We start from the raw sequence: 14,562 nt of genomic DNA, 5'->3' as shown, positions 1-14,562 counted from the left end.
AACAATCAAATCAAATAAATTTTATTAGTCACATACACATGGTTAGCAGATGTTAATGCGAGTGTAGCGAAATGCTTGTGCTTCTAGTTCCGACAATGCAGTAATAACCAACAAGTATCTAACCTAACAATTCCACAACTACTACCTTATACACACACAAGTGTAAAGGGATAAAGAATATGTACATAAAGAATATGAATGAGTGGTGGTACAGAACGGCATAAGCAAATGCAGTAGATGGTATAGAGTAACGGTATATACATATGAGATGAGTACTGTAGGGTATGTAAACATAAAGTGGCATAGTTTAAAGTGGCTAGTGGTACATGTATTACATAAAGATGGCAAGATGCAGTAGATGATATAGAGTACAGTATATACATATGAGATGGGTAATGTAGGGTATGTAATCATATATTAAGTGGCATTGTTTAAAGTGGCTAGTGGTACATTTTTACATAATTTCCATCAATTCCATTTTTAAAGTGGCTGGAGTTGAGTCAGTATGTTGGCAGCGGCCGCTAAATGTTAGTGGTGGCTGTTTAACAGTCTGATGGCTTGAGATAGAAGCTGTTTTTCAGTCTCTCGGTCCCTGCTTTGATGCACCTGTACTGACCTCGCCTTCTGGATGATAGCGGGGTGAACAGGCAGTGGCTTGGGTGGTTGTTGTCCTTGATGATCTTTATGGCCTTCCTGTGACATCGGGTGGTGTAGGTGTCCTGGAGGGCAGGTAGTTTGCCCCGGTGATGCGTTCTGCAGACCTCACTACCCTCTGGAGAGCTCTACGGTTGTGGGCGGAGCAGTTGCCGTACCAGGCGGTGATCAAGCCGACAGGATGCTCTCGATTGTGCATCTGTAGAAGTTTGTGAGTGCTTTTGGTGACAAGCCGAATTTCTTCAGCCTCTGAGGTTGAAGAGGCGCTGCTGCGCCTTCTTCACGACGCTGTCTGTGTGGGTGGACCAATTCAGTTTGTCCGTGATGTGTACAGAGGAACTTAAAACTTTCACCTTCTCCACTACTGACCCGTCGATGTGGATAGGGGTGTGCTCCCTCTGCTGTTTCCTGAAGTCCACAATCATCTCCTTTGTTTTGTTGACGTTGAGTGTGAGGTTATTTTCCTGACACAACACTCCGAGGGCCCTCACCTCCTCCTGTAGGCCGTCTCGTCGTTGTTGGTAATCAAGCCTACCACTGTAGTGTCATCCGCAAACTTGATGATTGAGTTGGAGGCGTGCATGGCCACGCAGTCGTGGGTGAACAGGGAGTACAGGAGAGGGCTCAGAACGCACCCTTGTGGGGCCCCAGTGTTGAGGATCAGCGGGGTGGAGATGTTTGTTACCTACCCTCACCACCTGGGGGCGGCCCGTCAGGAAGTCCAGGACCCAGTTGCACAGGGCGGGGTCGAGACCAGGGTCTCGAGCTTGATGAGAGTTTGGAGGGTACTATGGTGTTAAATGCTGAGCTGTAATCGATGAACAGCAGTCTCACATGGGTATTCCTCTTGTCCAGATGGGTTAGGGCAGTGTCGATGTGTTTGCGATTGCGTCGTCTGTGGACCTATTGGGTCGGTAAGCAATTGGAGTGGGTCTAGGGTGTCCGGTAGGGTGGAGGTGATATGGTCCTTGACTAGTCTCTCAAAGCACTTCATGATGACGGAAGTGAGTGCTACGGGGCGGTAGTCGTTTAGCTCAGTTACCTGCTTTCTTGGGAACAGGAACAATGGTGGCCCTCTTGAAGCATGTGGGAACAGCAGACTGGGATAAGGATTGATTGAATATGTCCGTAACACACCAGCCAGCTGGTCTGCGCATGCTCTGAGGACGCGGCTGGGAATGCCGTCTGGGCCTGAGCCTTGCGAGGGTTAACGTTTAAATGTTTTACTCACCTCGGCTGCAGTGAAGGAGAGCCCGCAGGTTTTGGTAGGGGGCCGTGTCAGTGGCACTGTATTGTCCTCAAAGCGGGCAAAAAAGTTGTTTAGCCTGTCTGGGAGCAGACATCCTGGTCCGCGACGGGGCTGGTTTTCTTTTTGTAATCCGTGATTGACTGTAGACCCTGCCACATACCTCTTGTGTTTGAGCTGTTGAATTGCGACTCGATTTTGTCTCTGTACTGGGACTTAGCCTGTTTGATTGCCTTGCGGAGAGAATAGCTACACTGTTTGTATTCGGTCATGCTTCCGGTCACCTTGCCCTGGTTAAAAGCAGTGGTTCGCGCTTTCAGTTTCACGCGAATGCTGCCGTAATCCACGGTTTCTGGTTTGGGAATGTTTTAATCGTTGCTGTGGGTACGACATCGTCAATGCACTTCCTAATGAATCGCTCACCGAATCAGCATATTCGTCAATATTGTTGTTGGACGCAATGCGGAACATATTCCAATCCGCGTGATCGAAGCAGTCTTGAAGCGTGGAATCAGATTGGTCGGACCAGCGTTGAACAGACCTGAGCGCGGGCGCTTGTTGTTTTAGTTTCTGTTTGTAGGTGGAATCAACAAAATGGAGTCGTGGTCAGCTTTTCCGAAAGGGGGCGGGGGAGGGCCTTATATGCGTCGCGGAAATTAGTATAACAATGATGTAGGGTTTTTCCAGCCCTGGTAGCAACATCGATATGCTGATAGAATTTAGGGAGTTTTGTTTTTAGATTAGCCTTGTTAAAATCCCCAGCTACGATTAATGCAGCCTCAGGGTGTGTGGTTTCCAGTTTACAAGAAGTCAGATAAAGTTCGTTCAGGGCCATCGATGTGTCTGCTTGGGGGGGAATATATACGGCTGTGATTATGATCGAAGAGAATTCCTTGGTAGATAATGCGGTCGACATTTGATTGTGAGGAGTTCTAGATCAGGTGAACAGAATGACTTGAGTTCCTGTGTGTTGTTATGATGATCACACCACGTCTCGTTAATCATAAGGCATACCCCCCGCCCTCTTCTTACCAGAAAGATGTTTGTTTCTGTGGCGCGATGCATGAAGAAACCAGCTGGCTGCACCGACTCCGTTAGCGTCTCTTGAGTTAGCCATGTTTCCGTGAAGCAGAGCACGTTGCAATCCTGATGTCTCTCTGGAATGCTACCCGTGCTCGATTTCATCAACCTTATTGTCAGAGACTGGACATTGGCGAGTAGTATGCTAGGGAGTGGAGCGCGATGTGCCGTCTCGAAGCCTGACAGGAGACGCCTCGTTTGCCCTTTTACGGCGTCGACAGGGTCGCCGGCTGGGATCAGATCCATTGTATTGGGTGGAAGGCAAACACTGGATCCGTTTCGGGAAAGTAATATTCCTGGTAGGAACGATGATGAGTTGACGTTAATCGTATATTCAGTAGTTCTCCGACTGTATGTAATGAAACTAAGATTACCTGGGGTACCGATGTAAGAAATAACACATAAAAACAAAAATACTGCATATTTTCCAAGGAACGCGAAGCGAGGCGGCCATCTCGTTTCGGCGCGGATGTAAACCACACTTTGTAGTGTATTGCATTGCTTGTGTGTTGTGTGTGTGTGGGGGGGGGGGGGGGGTTGTCAAAGAGGTAGGGCTTTATGGGGGACAGAAAGATGAGGGAAGGAGTTCCAGAGCCAATGGAGCTTGAACCTGGGATGACAAGGTGGCCTGCTGTGGTGGAATGGAGTGTGCGTGTGGGTTGAAGTGGAGTAGAGAGGTAATGGGGGGGGGGGGGGGGGGTGTGACAGGTGGTGAAGGGCTTTGTAGATCAGAAAGAGGATCTTGTAATCACTGCTGGGGGAGGATTGGGCAATTTTCACGGTAAAGTCTATACTTGTTGTATTCGGCGCATGTGACAAATACAATTTGATTTGATTTGACAGGGGTGATGTGCTGCCAGGACTTAATGTGGGTGAGGAGTCGGGCTGTAAAGTTCTGACCATTGGCAGCTTATGGAGGGAGCTTGAGTTGATGCCGGAGAGTAGTGAGTTGCAGTAGTCAAGATTGGATTGGGTTGGGCAACACTGGTTCTTTGGTATCAACACTGGTTCTTTGGTATTCAAAGTTGCTTTACAATATAGTCTGAGTGATCCTGTTGTAGACAATAACCTCTCCTCTCCTCTCCTCTCCTCTCCTTCCTTCCTCTTCTCCTCTCCTCTCCACTCCACTCCACTCCACTCCTCTCCTCTCCTCTCCTCTCTCTCTCCTCTCCTCTCCTCTCTCTCTCTCCTCTCCTCTCTCTCCTCTCCTCTCCTCTCCTCTCCTCTCCTCCCCCTCCCTCTCCTCTCCTCTCCTCCCTTTCCTCTCCTCTCCTCTCCTCTCCTCTCCACTCCTCCTCTCTTCTACAGTTTCCATTAAGGACATCTCGGCGGTGCGTGCTGGCCGTCAATCGGAGGGTCTGAGGAAGAACACAGAGGCGCCGGTGGAGGGGAGATGTTTCTCCATAATCTTCAAGGTTCTTTTATATATTTTAAAACAACTCAATTTGCAGTGTATTCAATGGATTTCAGTCAAGCTTTTATTTTGTTTTACAGTATTACACGATGGAAGTGGAGGAGGTCAGGCAGAGATGACAGTGGGTGAGGTCAGCAGATATGACAGTGGGAGGAGTCAGGCACGAGATGACAGTGGGTGGAGGTCAAGGCAGAGATGACAGTGGGTGGAGGTCAGGCAGAAGATGACAGTGGGAGGAGGTCAGGCAGAGATGACAGTGGGTGGAGGTCAGGCAGAGATGAAGTGGGAGGAGGTCAGCAGAGATGACAGTGGGAGGAGGTAGGCAAGAGATGACAGTAGGTGGCAGGCAGAGATGACAGTCGGTGGAGTCAGGCAGAGAATGACAGTGGGAAGAGGTCAGGGGCAGAGATGACAGTGGGTGAGGTCAGCAGAGATGCAGTGGGTGGAGTCAAGCAGAGATGACAGTGGGTGGAGGTCAAGCAGAGATGGACAGTGGGAGAGGTCAGGCAGAGATGACAGTGTGGTGGAGGTCAGCAGAGATGCCAGTGGGTGGAGGTCAAGCAGAGATGGCAGTGGTGGAGGTCAGGCAGAATGACAGTGGAGGAGGTCCAGGCAGAGATGACAGTGGGTGGAGGTCAGGCAGAGATGCCAGTGGGTGGAGGTCAAGCAGAGATGACAGTGGTGGAGGGTCAAGCAGAGATGACAAGTGGGAGGAGGTCAGGCAGAGATGACAGTGGGAGTTGGAGCAGGTCAGGCAGAGCATGGCAGTGGGTGGAGGTCAGGCAGAGATGACAGTGGGTGGAGGTCAGGCAGAGATGACAGTGGGTGGAGGTCAGGCAGAGATGACAGTGGGTGGAGGTCAGGCAGAGGAATGACAGTGGGTGGAGTCAGGCAGAGATGACAGTGGGTGGAGGTCAGGCAGAGGATGACAGTGGGTGGAGGTCAGGCAGAGATGAACAGTGGGTTGGAGGTCAGGCAGAGAATTGACAGTCGGGTGGCAGGTCGGCAAGATGAACAGTGGGGGTGGAGGTCAGGCAGAGATGACAGTGGGTGGAGGTCAGGCAGAGATGACAGTGGGTGGAGGTCAGGCAGAGATGACATTGGGTGGAGATCAGGCAGATATTAGGTACAGCATAATCTCTCGTGGACAGATGCACGTAACATAGGGTGGTATAGAAGCATCCGTCAACAGACTGTGGGATGCGGCGACTAACGAGGAACTTTGTTCCGGTGTGCAAGATTTTTTTCAGCACTAATCATTTGGACAAATCATGATTTCGCAGGTGTTAGCATATTTCGACTGTCAGAAGGGGGGGGGGGGATATTTGGCCATGCTTTTGCTGAGAGTTTCTGTTTAGGGAGGTTGGAGACTTCTCTTGTCGCATTAGTATCTTTACAAAGAGCAAACCCCAAAACCTAATGGATCATCTGACACATTTACACAAGATTGTAGTGCTGGGTTTCTGAGATTAGGTACAGCATTGTATTAACACGATCACATTTACATCACAGTTGCATTTGTACAACCCTCCATTATTTTTAAGGGCAGAAGAAAGACCCTGGACCTGATGGCCAGCTCTGAGGAGGAGGCCAAGCAGTGGGTCACCAGCCTGGAGAAGATCATGTCCAACATGGAGAACCTTAACAGTCAACAGAAGACTGAGCAGTATCCTTCTCACAGATATAGAGTCAGAACCACGGGAACCAGAATCTATAGAAAGGCCTTGGAACCTCTAACTCTGGCAATTTGACTGGTAAACTCATGAGTACAGCCAGTCCACCCATTATGACATCATTGACTTAAATGGGGAGGTCCATTCTATCGATTCTATTTCTATGGTCATAACAGCCTCATCGTGGTTAGGGTAAGTATACTTTAGTTACTAACCATTTGTTTTTGAGAAACTCATATTCATTTGAAATGACTGAATCAATATTGTAATGTGCAGTAATATTTGATAGTGAATATTCAGTATATTATATATACACATCACATACACAACCAAATGTGTATCTGATAAATAGCAATCTGCTAGAGACTATGTTTGAGTTACAGTAGTAGGCAGTGAAAAAATGTCTGAGAATAGACTTCTAAATACAAGTTGCAAAGCATTAACAAGTATTACAAGGCATTATTCTAAGCATGGTCAGAGAGAGAGAGAGAGAGCAGAGAGCATAGGGCGTGGGATTGCTTAAGGCAGAGTGCTTGGCCAAGAGTTAGCGAGCAATTGGATTCCTTCCAAACCCCATTGGTTAAGCGAGATTTGGACGAATTGTCCAACTTAAGTTGAGAGATTAATGTAGTATGATGTGACGAGAAGGGAACCATTAGGCCTGAAAGGTCATGCGCCCAAAAGTCCACGGGGTGGAGTCTGAGAGAGAGCAGAGACAGAGAACGAGACAGAGACAGAGACAGAGACAGAGAGAGAGAGGAGAAGAGAGAGAGAGAGAGAGCGAGAGAGAGTAGAGAGAGAGAAGACTTTAGAGAGAGAGAGAGACGTAGAGAGAGAGAGAGAGAGAAGAGAGAGAAGAGACAGAGAGAGCAGAGAGAGAGAGAGAGAAGAGAGAGTATCTCACCACAGCAGGTCAGTAACAAATAAGAGAAAGAAACAATGAAGACCTTTTAATAAGCATCTGAGTTGTTGACCAATAGTATTACTGTAAAGTTAACCACCAATCAGCTATCATATTTCGGGTTGGCAAGACCAGCACAGATAATGCTGAATTCTAGGAAAAGCACGGAGGAAATTATTGATACAGTTGATAAGAAGAGTCCCTTTTGTGGGGGCTGCCCTACAATATGACAAGGAACCCTCTTGTAGAAATACTGTCTGTGCAGGCTTTTGTTCTAGTAGGGCTGGAACAAAACCCTGCAGAAGGGTAGCTCTGCAGGAGGGCTGGCAAGGCCTCTTTGCAGTAGGTAATGATACTGATCATGTAACCCACATCACCATGTTGTGCCCCATATGATACGGTGAGTTCAGTCCTTACATTAACTCTTCTTTCAGTTGGATCTTCAACTGCCTTAGGAAAGCAGACAAGAACAGTGACGACAAGCTGAGTGCGAAGGAGCTGAAGGACTTCCTGCACCAGATCAAACTCGAGGTGGACGATGAATACGCAGAGAAGCTCTTCCAGGTGAACACTTGAATTAAATATAATTTAATAACTTTTATAATTCTCAGAAAATCAACGTTTTGATACATATAAGAGCTCAAATCGTCTTCCAGGTGAACACGTCACAATATAATAATATGACAAAGTGGAGAGGCCTGGTGTACAGTGTAGAGGCCTGGTGTACAGTGTAGAGGCCTTGTGTACAGTGTAGAGGCCTGGTGTACAGTATAGAGGCCTGGTGTACAGTGTAGAGGCCTGGTGTACAGTATAGAGGCCTGGTGTAGAGGCCTGGTGCACAGTGAGAGGCCTGGTGTAGAGTATAGAGGCCTGGTGTACAGTGTAGAGGCCTGGTGTACAGTGTAGAGGCCTGGTGTACAGTATAGAGGCCTGGTGTACAGTATAGAGGCCTGTGTACAGTGTAAGGCCTTGTGTACAGTGTAAAGGCCTTGTGTACAGTATAGAGGCCGTGTGTACAGTGTAGAGGCCTGGTGTACAGTATAGAGGCCTGGTGTACAGTGTAGAGGCCTGGTGTACAGTATAGAGGCCTGGTGTACAGTGTAGAGGCCTGGTGCACAGTGTAGAGGCCTGGTGTTAGAGTATAAGACCTGTGTACAGTGTATAGGCCTGTGTACAGTGTAGAGGCTGGTGTGACAGTATAGAGGCCTGGTGTACAGTATAGAGGCCTTGGTGTACAGTATAGAGGCCTGGTGTACAGTGTAAAGGCCTTGTACAGTATAGAGGCCTGGTGCACAGTGTAGAGCCTTGTGTACAGTGTAGAGGCCTTGTGCACAGTGTAGAGGCCTTGTGTACAGTGTCTCTAACATGGAACCCAAACCGGCTGTGCGCGTGCGCCATCGTGCATAAATGTATTTTGTCCCCCTACACGAAACGCGATCACGACACACAGGTTAAAATATCAAAACAAACTCTGAACCAATTCCATAAATTTGGGGACAGGTCGAAAAGCATTAAACATTTATGGCAATTTAGCTAGCTAGCTTGCACTTGCTAGCTAATAGGGTCAGGAGGCAGGGGTCAGGAGGCAGGGTCAGAGTGCAGGAACAGGGTCAGGCGGCAGGGTCAGGAGGCAGGGTCAGGAGGCAGGGTCAGGGGTCAGGAGGCAGGGTCAGGAGGCAGGGTCAGGGGTCAGGAGGCAGGGGTCAGGAGGCAGGGGTCAGGAGGCAGGGGTCAGGAGGCAGGGTCAGGAGGCAGGGTCAGGAGGCAGGGGTCAGGCAGGCAGGGTCAGGAGGCAGGGGCAGGGCAGGGGTCAGGAGGCAGGGTCAGGAGGCAGGGTCAGGGGTCAGGAGCGGGTCAGAGGCAGGGTCAGAGGCAGAGGTCAGGAGGCAGGGGTCAGGAGGCAGGAGGCAGGGTCAGGAGGCAGGGGTCAGGAGGCAGGGGTCAGGAGGCAGGGTCAGGAGGCAGGGTCAGGAGGCAGAGCAGGAGCAGAGGTCAGGAGGCAGAGGTCAGGAGGCAGGGGTCAGGAGGCAGGGTCAGGGGTCAGGAGGTCAGGAGGCAGAGGTCAAGGAGGCAGAGGGTCAGGAGGCAGGGGTCAGGAGGCAGGGGTCAGAGCAGGGTCAGGGGTCAGGAGGCAGGGGTCAGGAGGCAGAGGTCAGGAGGCAGGGGTCAGGAGGCAGGGTCAGGAGGCAGGGTCAGGAGAGCAACAGCATGTTGATGCACCAATGAATGTCTTTCTCCCTATCTCCATCCTGTAGGAGTGTGACCAGTCTAAGTGTGGCCACCTGGTTGGTGACGAGATAGAGCACTTCTACAGCCTTTTGACCCATCGCCAGGAGATAGACACCATCTATGGAGAATACGCTAAGACCACGGGCTTCATGAGCGCTGAAAATCTACTGGAGTTCCTGATTAAAGAGCAGAGAGAGGAGGCAACGCTAGCCGATGCACACAGACTCATCAACAAGTACGAACTGGATGATAAAGGTGATTAGGAATGAATATGTTGACTTTTAGTTATTATGCCTTCACAACAACATAGAAGAGCATCCATAAAGTCTTCCTAAGCCCTACATACAGTAGACGTTTCACAAAATCATTTTGAAGAAAAATCCTACTACCACACAGTATTCCCTGGAGGGTGAGACTGGGCAGCTCTCAAATGACAAATGGGAGCTGTCCAAATAATTTCAAACAGTTCAGAGTTAACTTCCTATTTAGTAACGACACTTCTGCTCATTTGAATTGTCAGCAGTCTATCTTGTAGTTAGAGGCTGACATCTGTCTGGTCTATCTGCAGCCAAAGAGAAGCAGCTGATGACCCAAGATGGTTTCCTGATGTATCTCCACATGCCCGAGGGTCTGGTGCTGAATCCTACCCATAAGGCCGTGCACCAGGACATGAGCCAGCCCCTGAACCACTACTTCATCTCCTCGTCTCACAACACATACCTGATGGAAGACCAGCTCAAAGGGCCCAGCAGTACTGAGGCCTATGCCAGGTATAAACGACAGACATCATCTAGGGCAATGTTTTCCCAAACCTCTCCTCTCTTAACAGCTGGAGAATGATAAACCCTCCTTGGCTATACCAAACTGGAAGTCTGGCCTACACGCTGCAATCTCAGTTCCTACCACAAGGGGGCAGAGATATGTGCCTTCCTATCTGACACACCTCAGCTAGTTCCACTGATTTGATCTATTCTGGTATTACAGTAGTACACTTGATTCAACTGGTCTGGACTAAGTTTTACTAGCTATTGTAATGTTACTTAGCTTCTATTCTTATGGAAGACACTGTGGACATTTAAAAACCTTTACTTGTCAGTGTCTGCCTGTGAATGAGTCAAGTCAGGACATGTTGTTAAACATTTGTTAAACAGTTAAACAATAACTCTTCGTAGGGCTCTTATAAAACAGTTATAACCTTTTCTAGGGATCTTATGAAACCGTTATAACTCTTCGTAAGGCTCTTATAAAACAGTTATAACCCTTCGTAGGGCTCTTATAAAACAGTTATAACCCTTCGTAGGGCTCTTATAAAGGGCTGTCGCTGTGTGGAGCTGGACTGCTGGGACGGGCCAGACGGAGAGCCAGTCATCTACCACGGATACACCCTCACTTCCAAGATCCTGTTTAAAGACACCATCAAAGCCATCAAGGAGTACGCCTTTAAGGTAGGCTAAAGTTCCATGTCAACTTTGTAGAATTGTGTCTGTCCTGTCCTGTTTAATTTATATCATGTTTGATGACATAGATTTCTTTTTGCAATGGATTAATTACAGATGGTCATCATTCTTATCAACAGAGGCCCAAAAGGCTCAGCCTGACCCTGTGTCAAAATCTTATGCTGCACTTTATTTTGTTTGCCCAGTACAATGGAATCAAAGGAATATTCCCAAAAGTCTAAACTCCATGCTAAATCAAGCGCCTACAGAAATGATTTCACTCATTTATTTGACTCAGGTCTGGAGTTAAACTGTATTTAACTGTCTCTGTCTGTCCCCAGACCTCGGACTACCCAGTGATCCTGTCCTTGGAGAATCACTGTAGTGTGGAGCAGCAGAGGGTCATGGCCCAGCACATGAGCTCCATCCTGGGCAGCGCTCTGCTCACCTCCCCCCTGGGGGACCGGATGCCCACAGACTTCCCCTCCCCAGAGGTGGCTGGCTATAGTCTCTAGTCTACTGTTTCATATAAGAGTCACTGTCTGCGGTGTATATGAGGAAGTGTATGAAATGTGGAATTCTTACAGTTCCCCTCTTTTCACAACACGTTCTCGATTTACTTCTGTTTTAATGGTGTCTAGTGCTTCCTAGGACCAGCAGCATTTCCTGTCCAGGAATGTCTCTAGTCTTTAGTCAAGAAGAACTTAAAAATATACACAGAGTATACAAAACATTATGAACACCTGCTCTTTCCCTGACATAGACTGACCAGGTGAATCCAGGTGAAAGATATGATCCCTTATTGATGTCACTTGTTAAATCCACTTCAATCAGTTTAGATGAATGGGAGGAGACAGGTTAAATAATTATTTAAAACCATTTAAGTGCCTTTGAACAGGGTATGGTAGTAGGCACACAGGTTTGTGTCGAGAACTGCAACTCGGTTGGGTTTTTCCGCACTCAACAGTTTCCCGTGTGTTTCCAAAATGGTCCACCACCCATAGGACATCCAGTTAACTTGACACAACTGTGGGAAGCATTGGAGTCAACATGGGCCGGCATCCCTGTGGAACGCTTTTGACACCAACGAATAGAGGCTGTTCTGAGGGCAAAACTCAATATCAGATAGGTGTTTCCTAGTGTTTGGTGTACTCAGTGTATATAGTTTTATTCCATCACATTATCAGAGCATTTGTGAACTAACACATGAAGATAATTTTTAAATATGTGTGTCACATTCGTCAGGAGCTGAAGGGGAGGTTCCTGGTCAAAGGGAAGAGGTTAACTAAACTGGAGGCCTGCTTTGGCCCTGAGGAGACAGCCGTGGGTGATGGTAGCTTAACTGAGGAGGAGGAGGATGACAAAGAGGAGGAGGAGGAAGAGGAGAAGAAGAAGGCCACGGTAGGAGAAAAGGAGCCAAACATACTATGACACTCCAATAGTATCATTGTGACGGCTCCCTCCCTGTCTTCGATACCATATAACTGTATTGCAACATACTGTGGAACATATAGAACATACAGAACATACAGAACATATAGAACATACAGAACATATAGAACATACAGAACATACAGAGCAAATGGAACATATAGAACATACAGAACAATATAGAACATTATAGAACATACAGAACATACAGAAACATACAGAACATATAGAACATACAGAACATACAGAACATACAGAACATACAGAACATATAGAACATAACAGAACATACAGAACATATAGAACATACAGAACATATAGAACATACAGAACATACAAGAACATACAGAAAATATAGAACATAACAGAACATATAGAACATACAGACATACAGAATATAGAACATATAGAACATACAGAACATACAGAACATATAGAACATACAGACATATAGAACATACAGAACATACAGAGCAAATGGAACATACAGAACATACAGAACATATAGAACATACAGACATACATAACATATAGAACATACAGAACATATAGAACATACAGAACATACAGAACATACAGAAACATATAGAACATACAGAACATACAGAACATACAGAACATATAGAACATATAGAACATACAGAACATACAGAACATACAGAACATATAGAACATACAGAACATACAGAACATACAGAACATATAGAACATACAGAACATACAGAACATATAGAACATATAGAACATACAGAACATATAGAACATACTAGAACATATAGAACATAACAGAACATATAGAACATATAGAACATCAGAACATACGAAATACAGAACATATAGAACATATAGAACATACAGAACATACAGAACATATAGAACATATAGAACATACAGAACATACGAACATACAGAACATACAAGACATATAGAACATACAGAACATACAGAACATACAGAACATACAAAAATCAAAAACATACAAAACATACAGAACATATAGAACATATAGAACATAAGAGACATACAGAACATACAGAACATACAGACATACAAAACATACAAAACATACAAAACATACAGAACATATAGAACATATAGAACATACAGAACATACAGAACATACAGAACATACAGAACATACAAAACATACAAAACATACAAAACATACAGAACATACAGAACATACAGAACATACAGAACATACAGAACATACAGAACATACAAAACATCAAAAACATACAAAACATACAGAACATACAGAACATACGAAACATACAGAACATACAGAACATATAGAACATGCAGAACATGCAGAACATGCAGAACATGCAGAACATGCAGAACATTAGAACATACAGAACATACAAAACATACAGAACATACAGAACATACAGAACATACAGAACATACAGAACATACAGAACATGCAGAACATGCAGAACATGCAGAACATATAGAACATACAGAACATACAGAACATACAGAACATATAGAACATACAGAACATCAGAACATGCAGAACATGCAGAACATGCAGAACATACAGAACATACAGAACATACAGAACATACAGAACATACAGAACATACAGAACATACAGAACATACAGAACATACAGAACATACAAAAATACAAAACATACAAAACATCAGAACATATAGAACATATAGAACATACAGAACATACAGAACATACAGAACATACAAAACATACAAAACATACAGAACATGCAGAACATGCAGAACATGCAGAACATGCAGAACATGCAGAACATGCAGAACATGCAGAACATGCAGAACATGAAACAAAAATGCAGAAATGCAGACTGCAGAACATGCAGAACATGCAGAACATGCAGAACATGCAGAACATACAGAACATACAAAACATACAGAACATACAGAACATACAGAACATACAGAACATATAGAACATACAGAACTTAGAACATGCAGACATATAGAACATATAGAAATATAGAACATACAGAACATACAGAACATGCAGAACATGCAGAACATATAGAACATACAGAACATACAGAACATATAGAACATACAGAACATACAGAAATACAGAACATACAGAACATATAGAACATATAGAACATGCAGAACATGCAGAACATGCAGAACATACAGAAAATGCAGAACATGCAACATGCAGAACATGCAGAACATATAGAACATACAGAACATACAGAACATACAGAACATATAGAACATACAGAACATACAGAACATACAGAACATACAGAACATATAGAACATACAGAACATACAGAACATACAGAACATATAGAACATATAGAACATATATAACATACAGAACATACAGAACATACAGAACATATAGAACATACAGACATACAGAACATATAGAACATACAGAACATCATAGAACATACAGAACATACAAAACATATAGAACATACAGAACATACAAAACATATAGACATACAGAATAAATAGAACATACAGAACAATAAAAACAGCCAC

The 14,562-nt window shown here is 45.4% G+C and overlaps 1 protein-coding gene across 1 annotated transcript in view; it reads left to right on the top strand.

Annotated features, from left to right (window-relative positions):
* Nucleotides 1-14,562, top strand: part of plcd1b (phospholipase C, delta 1b) — a 56,362-nt gene that overhangs the window by 34,087 nt on the left and 7,713 nt on the right. Inside the window, exons 3-10 of the mRNA XM_024136825.2 lie at nt 4,289-4,395; nt 5,939-6,060; nt 7,403-7,532; nt 9,224-9,452; nt 9,766-9,967; nt 10,498-10,642; nt 10,975-11,127; nt 11,879-12,034. Of these exons, the coding sequence (XP_023992593.1) occupies nt 4,289-4,395; nt 5,939-6,060; nt 7,403-7,532; nt 9,224-9,452; nt 9,766-9,967; nt 10,498-10,642; nt 10,975-11,127; nt 11,879-12,034 (1,244 nt within the window). The remainder of the gene's footprint in view (nt 1-4,288; nt 4,396-5,938; nt 6,061-7,402; nt 7,533-9,223; nt 9,453-9,765; nt 9,968-10,497; nt 10,643-10,974; nt 11,128-11,878; nt 12,035-14,562) is intronic.

This window comes from Salvelinus sp. IW2-2015, unplaced genomic scaffold (genome assembly GCF_002910315.2).
Source record: "Salvelinus sp. IW2-2015 unplaced genomic scaffold, ASM291031v2 Un_scaffold1024, whole genome shotgun sequence".
NCBI lineage: Eukaryota > Metazoa > Chordata > Actinopteri > Salmoniformes > Salmonidae > Salvelinus > Salvelinus sp. IW2-2015.
Note: the sequence above shows the minus strand (reverse complement) of the source record. Positions and strands in the feature narration are given on the sequence as shown.